The sequence below is a fragment of the Oncorhynchus kisutch genome, linkage group LG4 (assembly GCF_002021735.2).
Source record: "Oncorhynchus kisutch isolate 150728-3 linkage group LG4, Okis_V2, whole genome shotgun sequence".
Lineage (NCBI taxonomy): Eukaryota > Metazoa > Chordata > Actinopteri > Salmoniformes > Salmonidae > Oncorhynchus > Oncorhynchus kisutch.
In genome coordinates this window covers 72,129,752-72,143,168 of record NC_034177.2, presented here as the reverse complement: position 1 = coordinate 72,143,168, position 13,417 = coordinate 72,129,752, and the positions used below count along the sequence as shown (strand labels likewise).

The 13,417-nt window shown below is 38.4% G+C and overlaps 2 protein-coding genes across 3 annotated transcripts in view; one reads left to right on the top strand and one right to left on the bottom strand.

Annotated features, from left to right (window-relative positions):
• The window catches only part of LOC109888983 (VPS10 domain-containing receptor SorCS1), a 51,056-nt gene extending 41,159 nt beyond the window's left edge, over window positions 1-9,897 (top strand). The window contains exons 21-27 of the mRNA XM_020480128.2: window positions 102-225; window positions 728-840; window positions 1,604-1,738; window positions 3,414-3,513; window positions 4,591-4,699; window positions 5,705-5,859; window positions 6,659-9,897. Of these exons, the coding sequence (XP_020335717.2) occupies window positions 102-225; window positions 728-840; window positions 1,604-1,738; window positions 3,414-3,513; window positions 4,591-4,699; window positions 5,705-5,859; window positions 6,659-6,717 (795 nt within the window). The 3' untranslated portion in view covers window positions 6,718-9,897. The remainder of the gene's footprint in view (window positions 1-101; window positions 226-727; window positions 841-1,603; window positions 1,739-3,413; window positions 3,514-4,590; window positions 4,700-5,704; window positions 5,860-6,658) is intronic.
• A 1,421-nt stretch (window positions 9,898-11,318) lies between these two features.
• Window positions 11,319-13,417, bottom strand: part of LOC109889959 (VPS10 domain-containing receptor SorCS3-like) — a 53,758-nt gene continuing 51,659 nt past the window's right edge. For both annotated transcript variants that reach the window (XM_020481822.2, XM_020481823.2), the window contains exon 27: window positions 11,319-13,148. In XM_020481822.2, the coding sequence (XP_020337411.1) occupies window positions 13,084-13,148 (65 nt within the window). In that variant the 3' untranslated portion in view covers window positions 11,319-13,083. The remainder of the gene's footprint in view (window positions 13,149-13,417) is intronic.

The window sequence follows — 13,417 nt, the reverse complement described above, 5'->3', positions numbered from 1 at the left end:
TGAATGCACTAATTCTAAGTCGCTCCGGATAAACACGTCTACTGAATGACTAAAATGGAAATGTATTAAAAATGTATGCATTCATTTTCTATGTCTGTAAGCCTGTCGTGACTTTAGTGGGAGGAATGTCCTTCACCTTCTACAAGGAGGGAACTCATACTGTCACCGTGCAAGTGTCAGCAGGCAACACTGTCCTTCAAGACAAAATAACTGTTGCAGTCTATGGTGAGGTCTTTGAAATGACTCATCTCTGTATTACTGAGGTTTAGCTAGGTTTCTAACAACCAGGTGGTAAATGATCGGTGATATAAAATATTGATTGTGATGTTCATCCACTTGATCAGATGTTCATCCACTTGATCATTATCATAATTTAGATGTTTAATGTTTAATTAAGCAATAAGGCACGACGGAGTTAAGGGCTGTTCTTACGCAATGCAGTGCCTGGATACAGCCCTTAGCTGTGGTATATTGGCCATATACCACAAACCCCCGAGGTGCCTTATTGCTATTATAAACTGGTTACCAATGTAATTAGAGCAGTAAAAATGTATGTTTTGTCTTACCCTTGGTATAAGGTCTGATATACCACAGCTGTCAGCCAATCAGCATTCAGAGCTCAAACCACCCAGTTTATAATCATTTATATCTCTTATGATCTATTAACAGTTTCTTTCTTATTATCTGGTATCCATTAGCAATTAACATGTCTTGTATTTTCCTGTAGAATATTTCCGGTCACACGTTTTAGCATTCTCGTCTAATCTGGACGCCTTCAATCCTGCTGTGGCTGAATGGAGACAGGACATCAGTAGAGTGGTCAAGGACTCCATGGTCCAAGTGAGTCCTTCTTTAAATATTCTACAGTGCTACTACTGCACTTTTTACCAGTGAATTACTGGGATTACAGTGACTAATTGGTGATCTCTGATGATTAATTCACAAGTAATTTTAACAGCATTGCGAACAATTTGGTAGCAAATGGTACACTCTTTGAAAAATCTAGAACCTTAAAGGTTTTTTTGGCTGTCCCCATAGGAGAACCCTTTGAAGAACCCTTTTTGGTTGCAGGTAGAACACTTTTGCTTCCAGGTAGAACCTATTGGGTTCCATGTAGAACCATTTGGCCTATTGTAAATAACAGGTAGAGTACACCATATAAGGAAAAGTGCTTCCAGTCAGTCCCCTTCGTCTCTCTCAGGATGTCAAGAAGCGCATTGGGTTACATAACGGACACTGAGCTATATATACCCCTCACAGTGGGAAACATTCACTTTGACCTTCTGTCTTGTCAGATATTACCACGTTTTATACCAGGAAAGTGACAGGGGACCTCTGGTTACAGCGCAAATGCACTTAAAAGACCTGCCCTTTACCAAAGACTGTCAAATGGAACTTGCATGTTTGGGCTGATTTGTGCATTATATCTTGACAGTGACTGGTACTTAGTCAAATGAGATCTAAAGCAGAAAACTGGGTGGATTTAGCCTTTTCCATGCTTAATTACAGTGCAATGCTATACAGTAGAACACAACCTTATGTAAATAAAGAAGAAACTGAGACCCCAGAATTGTATTTATTTTTCCTTACTTTTTAATTGAAGGTCACAGGGATCAATGGAGAGCAGCTTCTGGTGTCAGTGCTTCCAGGGTTGCCAACGGCAGCAGAGTTGTTTATCATCCCAGAGAAAAGGCCAACAGAGGGGACGATGAATAGAAAAGGGACACATTTAGAGCAGGTAATGTGTCACCAGGCTTCATAGTCAAACACATCCACATTTTTTGAATTAGTTATTTTTGATTATTATTGTTATTCTCATTTACATAGTCCCATTACTTGAATCATGCCAAAGTTAGGCCAACCTCAACATTCAATACAACCAAATAATAACAGCATCACTAGCAGCACAATGTAGAAACACATCTCCTCTTGATTATATTATTCATATCATGGTGGCTTCATGATTTGCTCATAATGAGTTTTTCTCTCTTTGCTGCTTTAATCACACGTGCATGTGGAGCCTACTGTTATTTTATTCGGAATATAAGCGCAACAAAATGACATGTCAGAACACATTCTCACCACTAGAGGGCAATGTCTTCACATCAAAATAGTAGAACCTCAGCCTTGAAAACCTGCATTCATCTCAATACAGCATTGTAATCTGCATCACAATTTATTTCACATAACTCAATTCTAACCATGAGAAGTGGATAGTTCTAATACATACTATACTTCACCATTCACTCCAATATCGAAGGGTTTGTTTAGAAAATAACCACATTGAATAGAATGACTAAGATGTTGGCACTGCGCTCTAATTGTTAAACAGCTCTATAATCCTTGGCATTCTATAGAACTGATAAAACACACCACGTTTTCATCCGCATTTCAGCAGCTCAAGCTTATAGTAAAATGGATATCCATTTCAGTCCGTCATCAGACACTTTTATTCTGCATCATCTGTTACAATCCCAGATGCACGTATTTGCATAGGACATATTTGCATATGTTGCAACAAGTAAACACAATTCCAGTGGATCAGTTAGCCTTGAACTGAGTTAATAGGTATTTAACAATGATGCATCGTGTAGTAGGACACACGTAGAGAGGATACTAGTGGTGGGGCACCCTGAGTTGGGAATTAGGGGGATGTATTTATCTACAGCCTGTCTGATTACCTGGCAAGACCTTACAGACAATGGGGTAATACATCTCAGTTCACTGTTGCACGTCTTCTTGTGTCGTGAGTGGCATGGGGTGTGTGCGCATGTTTGTGTGCCCATGCGTGTGTGCATGAGTGCTTGCGGGATGTCTGGTGCAGCTTATTAAAATGTGTAATAGATTTACTGACCCTGATATGCCACTAGAATAAAAAAGTAATTATTCATACAGAGTAGAGCAGTCTAATTTTAACCAATGGGAAGAGTTTAGAAAGAACGAGATGGAATAAGTGAGCCATGGCTAAGGACTCAAATGGGCTTTGGGAAGGCTTTCTGGTCTCTTGTTAAATGACTGCTTCATCTAGGTGTGAAAAGCAGGGGAAATCATAGAGTATTGGAAAGAAAAGGAGGAGAAGGTTACTTATTTTATAGTGGCCTACCATATTATTAATCAGAAAAAACATCCAAAACAAAAAAAGTATTCGAAAAGCGACATACTGTACAGTATACACTTTTCAAATGCCACTCACTCTTGCCTCATAAGGTAATTTGTCCTGATAAGATTTCAATTGCTATTATTGGTTGGTCAGCCTTTCGACAGGAATTGAATTACAGTAGGCCTTTCCATGTCATATCAGCACGTGCCCTTTCTTTAAAACGAAGCAGTATTTACTATTCATGACTGAAGTTTAAATATTGATGAGTGTGAAATGGTGCTGGTAACCAGAGCTGTGTTTTATTCCTCCACAGCTTTCTCAGGTCCTGCTAAGTGCCCTGAACCAAGACCTCATCCAGTTTACTCTGCGGCCCGGGGTTCAGGTTAACGTTTACCCCACACGACTGTCTCCAGGTCAGCCAGTCTGCTGCTGTGTCCACAGTATAGTCTGATGTCTGGTTATAGAACAGTTACCGATATAAGGTCCTACCTACAGTACTACTATATAATTAGAATGAAGAGTTATGGATGTTGGCCATTTTGGAATGATGCTATGTATTAGAATGTAGTAGAATAAAATAGTAGAATATTCAGTAGGTATTCATATTTGTTGAAACAGTCTCAACACCCCGAAGACAACACACGCACACACACACATTCTTGAGAGGTTGTTAGCACAGGGTCAGCCAAAGAGCAATACAGCTGAGCAAATCTTTAAGTTAAAGGGATACTTCAGGATTTTGGCAATGAGGCCCATTATCTACTTCACCAGAGTCAAATGAACTCTGTGCTAGCATGCTAGTAGATATACAAATGGTATCCAAGAGTTTATCTGACTCTGGGGAAGTAGATAAAATATCTCATTGCCAAAACCCTGAAGTATCCCTTTCATGTGATGCTCCAAAGGTTTTGTATAATTTCAGCCAGTAGTTTTGAAAGTAGTGCTTACGAGCCAAAACGGGTCCCTGAAAATTGTACACAATTGTGTATTACGTATGATATGTTACAAATTTTCACCCCAAAAAATTACATGTATTTATTTTTCGCAATTTGTAAGATATGTTACGAATTCTAATTCATAAGATATGTTATGAATTCTAATTCATAAGATATGTTATGAATTCTTATTCGTACGATATGTTACAAAGTCATGAGAACTTAACATCCTGCATCTTTAAGTGCTTGCATCTTTAAGGCCAAAACAGCAGGATATTGCACCTGGGATTTGAACCAGCATCCCAGAGAAGTCTAGTGCCACAACATCTTCATGAGAACAATATAAGAAAGACATAACTCATTTTGTTTTAATCATTAAGGTCAAATTCAGTTACACTATGGTGGTGAAAATGTCAAAAACTTGGACCAGATATCACCCCTGGTAAAAAGCCTCACAGCACCTGGGAGTTTGATGCCAGAAGTAAAAGACTAAAAGATGTATGTCTCTCTTTGTCTGATGTCTATATTCTTTTTTCTCCTTTATTCTTTTCCAAGCTCCTCTCGTGGACACCAGTGAGAGTGGGCACAATGGTGCTGCAGTCATTATGCTCGTGTCTGTAGTATTTGTGGGTTTGGCAGTTTTCGTTATCTTCAAGTTCAAAAGGTAAGGTATCCCGGACTTCATTTTAATGAAGCTGATTCAAATGAGAGTGATATTGTTATTTCAGGCCATTCTCACACACCAATCATTAAGAAAATTCATCTGTACATCTTACTACTCAAATCCAATAGCTAAAACGAGCCAAAATATAATGAACTATCTTTAGGGTAATCCTAACAATTGAACTTCTTCGAAGCCACTCTTCTCTTTCCTATCCTCTTGAATATTCCTGGGAATTACAGTTTAATCAATTCTCTAAGTTCTGAATGGGTGTCAGTATTCTGCAGTTTATCAATATTAATCTATCTGACAATGTGAAAGTTGACCTTTCTGAAATGCTAAATAGAGCCAGTGAGGCATTCAACAGAATGGCAGCAATGGTTGAAAAGTTAAGACCTGAGACAACATACAATGCCATATGAAATGGATAGTATCCTCTGCTTCCATTACATTGCAAAAGACCACACTCTCCCACAAGTTAAAGGTGCATTATGCAGAAATCGCAGCGCCATTTCCTAAAATTCGAATAGCTTGCCTAATTTCAGTTTATGTGACAAAACAAGAAGTCATTGTGCCATCTAGAAATAGCGCACATAGAACAGATCTCCAGCTTCTTAGACTTGCTTTCATTGACAATGACAGATCTATAACTCATTATGTAACTATGTGAATTTGGTCGGGTAGCCCAAAAAGTTCAATATTGCAGCTTTAAAAATGATTACTACTCAAAGTGTTAAGTGTGTGAATCTGTCACTTTTCAAGACATAATGAGGGTAGTTCATAGTTTAACATTTATCACCACAATGAAAAGGTACTGTAAGTGCCCCATGAAACCCAGAATTATTAGAAAATGAAACAGGAAAATGAAACAGGGAGTGTTACTCCATTTTCCCTCATTCCCTCATATTTTATGAGATATATTACAGAAGGGAATAAGCAGAAAACGATGTATTTACTATTCCTTTGCTGTTCCTCTTAACTCTTTTGTACAATGTATATTTCCTATAGGAAGATCCCTGGCATCAACATATACACAGAGGAGAGGTCAGAGAAACAACAGGAAGTGATCCCTACGGTGGCGTCCATAGCTGTCCCAAATCCTGAGGGAGACATGGTGACCTCTTTGGAGCACTTGGACACAGGGCCAGATGCACGTGGCATAGGTAAGGTATCCTTCATAAAAGGGCAATTACGGATAAGTAATCAAGAATAACTCATGCCTTATTGATGAGATATTGCTATAAATTCACATATTTGACCTTTTCTATAGTGGTGTACTGCTCTATTAAAGGAATAAGTGCGACATTTTGGCAATCAAGCCCTTTTTTCTACTTACACAGAGTCAGCTGAACTCATAGATACCATTGTTATATCTCTGCTTAGAGTTTGAAGTCAGTTGAAGGTAGTTTCTGGAGCCATTGCTAACAGCTAACATGACACCAGAAACGACCTTCAACTTCTTTCAAACTGCACACAGAGACATACCAATGGTATCCATGAGTTCATCTGACTCTGGGGAAGTAGAAACAAGGCCTTAATTGCTAATTGTTGTACTATCCTTTTAATGCTTGGCTGATTTAAAAAATATAAGTTCACAGGTAGATCAAATCAATTCATTGAAATGAAAATATCCTTACGTTCATCATTTAAGTTGATACGTTCCCATAGGTTTGCATTGGTACTGTAAGACGGCCTTACCATGCCAATACACCTCATTAAATTGAATTGTGTACAGCAGTTTATTTTTGTGTTCATGAATAAATTAGTGTCCTGAATAATGTAGCAGTGCTGTGATAAGCGACTCTGTAGAGCTCTAGTGGTTGATATACTCCTTTCCATTGTCAAGCAAGATTTGTTGGTATCGAAGATGGATATGCTTGCATGCTAAAATAGATATGCTAGTGTGCTAATGCTGATATATCATTTCTGCTCTGTCTCTTGTGTCACTATCTCTCTGGCTAGGATACCTGCCATCTCTCACAGACATCAAACTCTCCGATGAAACTCCCCATGTGTTTTAATTCTCCGAGTCTACAGCCGACTTGTAATACATCTTTTTGGCAGTTACTTCCAGCAAACTCTGAAGTCATGGAACCAATGGATGGTCTCGGGTGTTTTCTACCCATGCATGGACAGACCAGCTTACACTATTTTGCCTGTACTCTGGGGGGGAGGGGGACTGTACAGATTTTTACATGTGTCTTGAAAAAGGACATTTTTGATCGAATTACTTGTATTTTTGGAAGAACATTGAAGTTGTTTATGGGAATTGTGTAAATACAGAATTGCTGAACTAAAGATGATTTGACTCAGATGGTTACAGTTGTGTATATGACCTCAAGACATAAAACAGTAATGTACAGTAATCTATTTAATTTGAGTGTTCCATTTATAGTTCAACTCTAGTGGTAGATGTGTGGAGGATATGTAAGTGAAGTGTACTTAGTGACTAACTACATGGAAATGCTGTATTTGAATGAGATGTGAAAGAAATGTCTGAATGTTTGGTTTTATCACATTGGCCTGAGTTCTAACTTGAGATTCATGCACAAAACTCCGCACTTGTTTCTCAAATTTGGTTTCAGCCCATAAGGCATGCGCTAGTTCAATCAGTGACCTGAGACCTGTCATATTGACTGTGTTATGCCATTCTTATGACAACGTTATGACAGAACCTATGTTTTATCTGCTGGTTGTAAGAGAATGGAACTTTTCACTTAGTACATATCAATATCAGACGAGATCTTTCCCACTGGGCAAAAACTGGTTGAATCAACGTTGTTTCCACGTAATTTCAACTCAAATTGTGATGACATTGAATCAACATGGAAAACTGATTGGATTTGCAAATGGTTACCAACGTAAGAGCATTTCACCCAACTTTGAAACTAAATCCAATGATATGGTGTCATTTGTTGTTGATTTCTCGTTGAATGCATGTTAGTTGACAAGTCAACCAAATGTAAATCCAAACTAGACGTTGAACTGAAAGTCTGTGCTCAGTGGGTTGGCTCTGCTGGAATCTGCCTGAATCAGAAGTTGAGGGCACACTTAAATTGGAGTGCAGTCCTTGCAGAAAGAAACTGGTAGACCCCAGGGGCTTGCATGAGAAGGTTATAGTTCACGACTTACCATGCAGACTTCATGTCTGTCAAAGCTAGGATTTTCTGAAGAGGTTTTGCACATAAGAAAGGGACATACAGTATCTGCATGCTTTTTTATTTACGTTTATTCTCACACTAGATATGTGTCATGGTATTAACTCTGGATGCTACCACTCAACTTACAGTATTGTTGCACACATTGCCATCGGAACTTCTTTACTTGGGCAAAGCGTAGGGGAAAGATTCAATTCCAAATTGGGACTGAGAAATGGAAGAATATTCCTTCTTGTCGACAGTCTGCTAGCCTGAGATGACTGACAGTTTTCGGTTGGTTGGCTGTCTCTTTGAGAGAGGCACAGAAGTTCTGAATCAAACTCTCTTTTAATGTATTGTCAGCATAACATGTCAGTTAGACAAATTAACTAGACGCTATCCACTTGCCTCCACACTCCTTCAATACAGACTAACACATAAATGAACTCAACAACTCAAACCAGACATCAGCAATTCCGTTTTTATTCATAGCTTGGTATTTCTAAAACAACACTTTGTTACGCTTTGTTAAGCATACTGTGCAAGAAAACTGTACATATTTGTTTTCATGTTATTTGTTTTTCACCTCACATAGAGTTACAGCTAATATGTATTTGGAGAAATGTAAAAGTACTTTCCATTTGCAAACTGGCTATAGCTACAGTAGGTCCTCTACAGCCCCGTTTATACCTGGTGCTAACATATGTCCCTTTTCCTGATCTTATCCACATTCTAATTGTGCCCTTATTGTAGCCATTGTGTAACCTTTATTTAACTAGGCAAGTCAGTTAAGACCAAAATCTTATTTACAATGACGGCCTACGCTGGCCAAACCTGGACAACACTGGACCAATTGTGTGCCGCCTTATGGGACTCCCAATCACAGGCGGTTGTGATACAGCCTGGAATCGAACCACGGTGTCTGTAGTGACACCTCAAGCACTGAGATGCAGTGCCTTAGACCGCTGCGCCGTTGCATTTACACATGGTAGTAAAATGTGTCTTGTAGACATCCACTGTGTACCTATTGCGACCAGATATCCTGGTCTGTCTCTGTATGCAAATTATTTAACAGATATTCTTTCAAAATAATATTTACTTATTGTAGGACACATATAGATTCCATAAGTCAATGGTGTCACCTGTCAAGGACTTTAGGGGATGGGATAGTGATGATTTCACAGTCAATATCCGTCTACACTTGAAAGATATCCAGACACAATGCATTTTAGACTACCTCCGGAGGTGGTCAGGAAGATCTGATCACAATCAGATCACAATGCTTCTTTTAATCAACTACACCTATCTAAACATGTGGGCACAATCAGAATGTGGACAAAATCAGGACAAAGGACACATGTTAGAATCAAGTATAAACGGAACTTACGGTTCATCAATTCAGATGTCTTTTTGGGTGATATCCTTCCATACCAGACAATGTGAGTTGAAAGAATACATGTCAAAAATACTGGCAATATTAAGATCTAGAGGGTCAAACATAATGAACATGATCTTTTTTGGTTCAAGATTATCTGCAACTATATTTTTATTTTTATTTGTTTAACCTTTATTTTATCAGGGAGTCATAGTGAGACCGAGGCCGCTTTTACAGAAAATGCACACATCAATATAAATACTAAATGTAAGCTGGAAGAAAAACACAGTCATAAAAAACAAACACGTTCATCAGTAATAAGATCCTCAATCAGCTTTCTAAACTTGCCCTAAAGGGACCAGATCATCACCTTTAAGAATATTTTGAAGACTGTCACACAAATAACGTGCAAGAAAACTTAAAGCTGATTTACCTAACTCAGTAGAGACCAAAGGATTTTCCAGAGTTAGCCATCCCTGAGACCGGGTGTGGTATCTCATATGTGTAATGTTTAGTAAGGATGTTCTGTATAGAGGTACATTTTGTATAGTGGTACAAAAGGGTTTTATAAATGAAAACATAGCAATGCATCAATTTACGTGACGTCAAAGAGGGCCAACCAACTTTCTGATAGAGAATGCAGTGATGAGTACTAAAACTGTCTCCCTTAATAAAGAGCAGTGCGCATCTAACGGCTTTAATGAAGTGGCAGCTGTGTTCATAAAGATGTGGCTATAGTCTAGGACCAATAGGAATGTTGACTGAATAATCTGCTTTCTACTATTTAGCTAGAGGCAGGACCTATTTCTATAGACATTCTGTTTGATTAGTTCATGAAAGTAATTATTCCAACTGCCCCTAACAGTTGGTTGTATAACAGTTTGATTTAGATGCTGATAAACCTGAGTTAGTTACAGTAGATCTGAGATCTTATTAAGATGAGTAGGAGGAGAACTGATCTTGGAGAAAACGGACTGGGATTAGCTCATGATAAGGATCTTTAAGATAACCATCCACAGTTTGGTTTTTAACTGTAACAAGTGTTATTTAGCATACAATGTGTTCTAAGGTTTCATTTGCATATACTTGGGGGCCGACTGGGAGGACAATGAAGCCTGGAGTGTATCTAATGGACTAGTTTCACATTTTCCCCGCTGCTCAACAAATTAATTATCCCCTCTCCAGGATATCAACACATAGTCAAGCAGGATTTCCATAAGTGGAATAGCGCCTTGAATGAAAATATCCCACAATAGCTTGCAGCAATATTGTTAGACCCAGTGTAAAATTGACGTACGTGTTTCCTTTCATTGAGTACTGCATTATAGTATCTGTCCCTGCTACAGGAATGCAGTGCCAATAATTTGGAATGAGAAACTGAGGTAGAGTGAGACACCCAGGGTCATGGAGCTGTTTGGCAATGATGCAGGTTGGTGACTGACATCATGGTGTTGAAATATTGACACAAAAAAGTAAAGAGAGAGAAATAGAGACGGGGTGGGGGGAGAGAAAAAAATGCACTGGTTCAGAGCCAAATATTACTTCAATGTCAGGGGAATGAAATCTCACACAAACTTATCATACTTCTGGCAAAAAGCGATAACTTCAGGGCCTATGATGAATAACAAGGAAGTGTTTGTGTGTGTGTGTGTGCATGTCCATGTGCGTGTGTGCATGTCTAGCCTTAGTTGGCAGATATAAGGAATATGTGTTCCAGCCATGATTCACTCTGCAATACCTTTGGGGGTAATAGTGAAACAAAGATTCAGGAAGCTGGGGGGTGTTTGTGTTAGAGGCTGTCCCCATGACACTTCAGACAGACAACATGCATACATTATTTAATGGAAATAGCTTTGTTTCTCTATCACTTCTGTGGCAAATAGTTATTACAAGGTAGACTATCCCCGAACCATGGTGAATAACATGAAGCATTGGTCATGATAATTATGCTGGTTTCGTTAAAGTCTTGCGAACCCAGACACTTGATTCTCAGAATCCGTGCTTATGGAGAACGTAAAGCTTGGAACTTAAGGTTAGTTTCCTTTAAATATTTGTTTTCATCTCCATCAATATATGTAAAAAAAAACACACACAAAAAACAACAACATACTTTCATAGAAAAATACATTTATTTTGAACAATTTGAAAATTGTTTTTTGTTTACAGTAAGAAATGTGAAGTAAAAACTAAAATATTAGCTCAGCTAACAAAATTAACAATACAGTACAGCTCATGCGCTACAGCAACGTTTGCTACATGTTATACAAGACCATCAGACAAATGTTTTAGAAACAGTTTAATAGTTTGACTAACCTTAAAATCACCATGATCAACACTTGCTTACTTCTTCGTATTATCTTACATGTTACTGCTAAAAAGTGAATGATGACATGCTAGAAAAGGTGAACAATTGTACTTATTGTAAAATGAGCAGTAGGCTAATAAATAATACAAACTCTGTTCAATGTACCAAGATTTTTGATTGGTCAGTTTAAGAAAAAATGTAGGCCTACATGTTTTGTATCAACCTGTACACATCCTAACAGCCTCAACTGTAGTCCGGAGATTGTTTAGCAAGCAGCCACACTGATTTGTACACTGAACAAAAATATAAACACAACATATAAAGTTTTGGTCCCATGTTTCATGGGCTGAAATAAAAGATCACAGAAATGTTCCATAAGCACAAAGCTTTTTTTCTCTCACATTCTGTGCACAAATTTGTTTATATTCCTGTTAGTGAGCATTTCTCCTTTGCCGGGATAATCCATCCACCTGACAGGTGTGGCATATCAAGAAGCTGATTAAACAGCATGAGTGTTACGTAGGTGCACCTTGTGCTGGGGACAATAAAAGGCCACTTTAAAATGTGCAGTTTTTCACACAAAACAATGCCACAGTCTCAAGTTTTAAAGGAAGCGTGCAATTGGCACGATGACTGCAGGGATGTCCACCAGAGCTGTTGCCAGAGAATTTAATGTTCATTTCTCTACCATAAGCTACCGCCAACGTTGTTTAGAGAATTTGGCAGTCTGTCCAACCGGCCTCACATCTGCAGACCACCTGTAACCACGCCAGTACAGGACCTCCACATCCGGCATCTTCACCTGTGCTGAGAAGTGTCTGGAATAAAGCCCTTTTGTGGTGGAAAACTAATTCTGATGGGCCTGGCTCCCCAGTGGGTGGGCCTGGCTGCCAAGTGGGTCGGCCTGTGCCCTCCCAGGCCCACCCATGGCTGCACCCCTGACCAGTCATGTGAAATCCACATATTAGGGCCTAATGAATTATTTTCAATTGACTGATTTCCTTACATGAACTGTAATTCCTTATAAGTACCGTAATTTATTGAACTGCATTATTGGTTAAGGGCTTGTAAGTAAGCATTTCACCTGTTGTATTTGGCGCATGTGACAAATAACATTTGATTTGAAACTGTTGCGTGTTGCATTTATATTTTTGTTCAGTATAGTATGCCTTTTGTCTTATTACCTACATTCCACCTCCCCTGTGCAATAGAACAATAGATGCAGTTGTCATTATCAAGAGAACATCCGTGAGATAATCATGTTGAGCTAAATAATTAATTAGCAATGCAATCTGGCACTTAAGAACACAATATATTTTTTCAACAATGGCATTTTCTAATGCCTAATACAACATCCATAGATGTCAAATTACAATTCTTCAATACTGAAATAATGTATATACACAAAATAATATATTCTCCTGCTATATAGTAGATTTCTAAAGTCTTGTGAAATACATATTTAGTAGCAGTTCTCAGCGACCAAAGTAAATGGTGAAAACAAAGATTTTTTAAAATTGGCACATTGAAACACCACAATCTGTACATACAGTACTCATAATCTAATTTCTTAGACATTAGTACAAGTAGGAAATTCTCTTGTGATCACTCTCTCCCCATTTCTTCCATATTCTCCTGGTGATAGAATACAGAAATCAAAGTATAATTATTATGGATAGTGCCCCCAAAGACCCTATTGTCACCAACCCCCCAATAATAGAATGTTTTGATGTTGGCAGCATTTTGTGGATCTTTGTGTCACCTACCAACTAAACTAGCATAGGAACCACTGCAGGCATCAGAGTAATCATGGAATCTTAGCAGACAGACAACAGGTGGTCAATTCATTGAATCTAATGGTACAAATAAAATTTCCTGTATTGCTCTGCCAATTGAAAATAAAA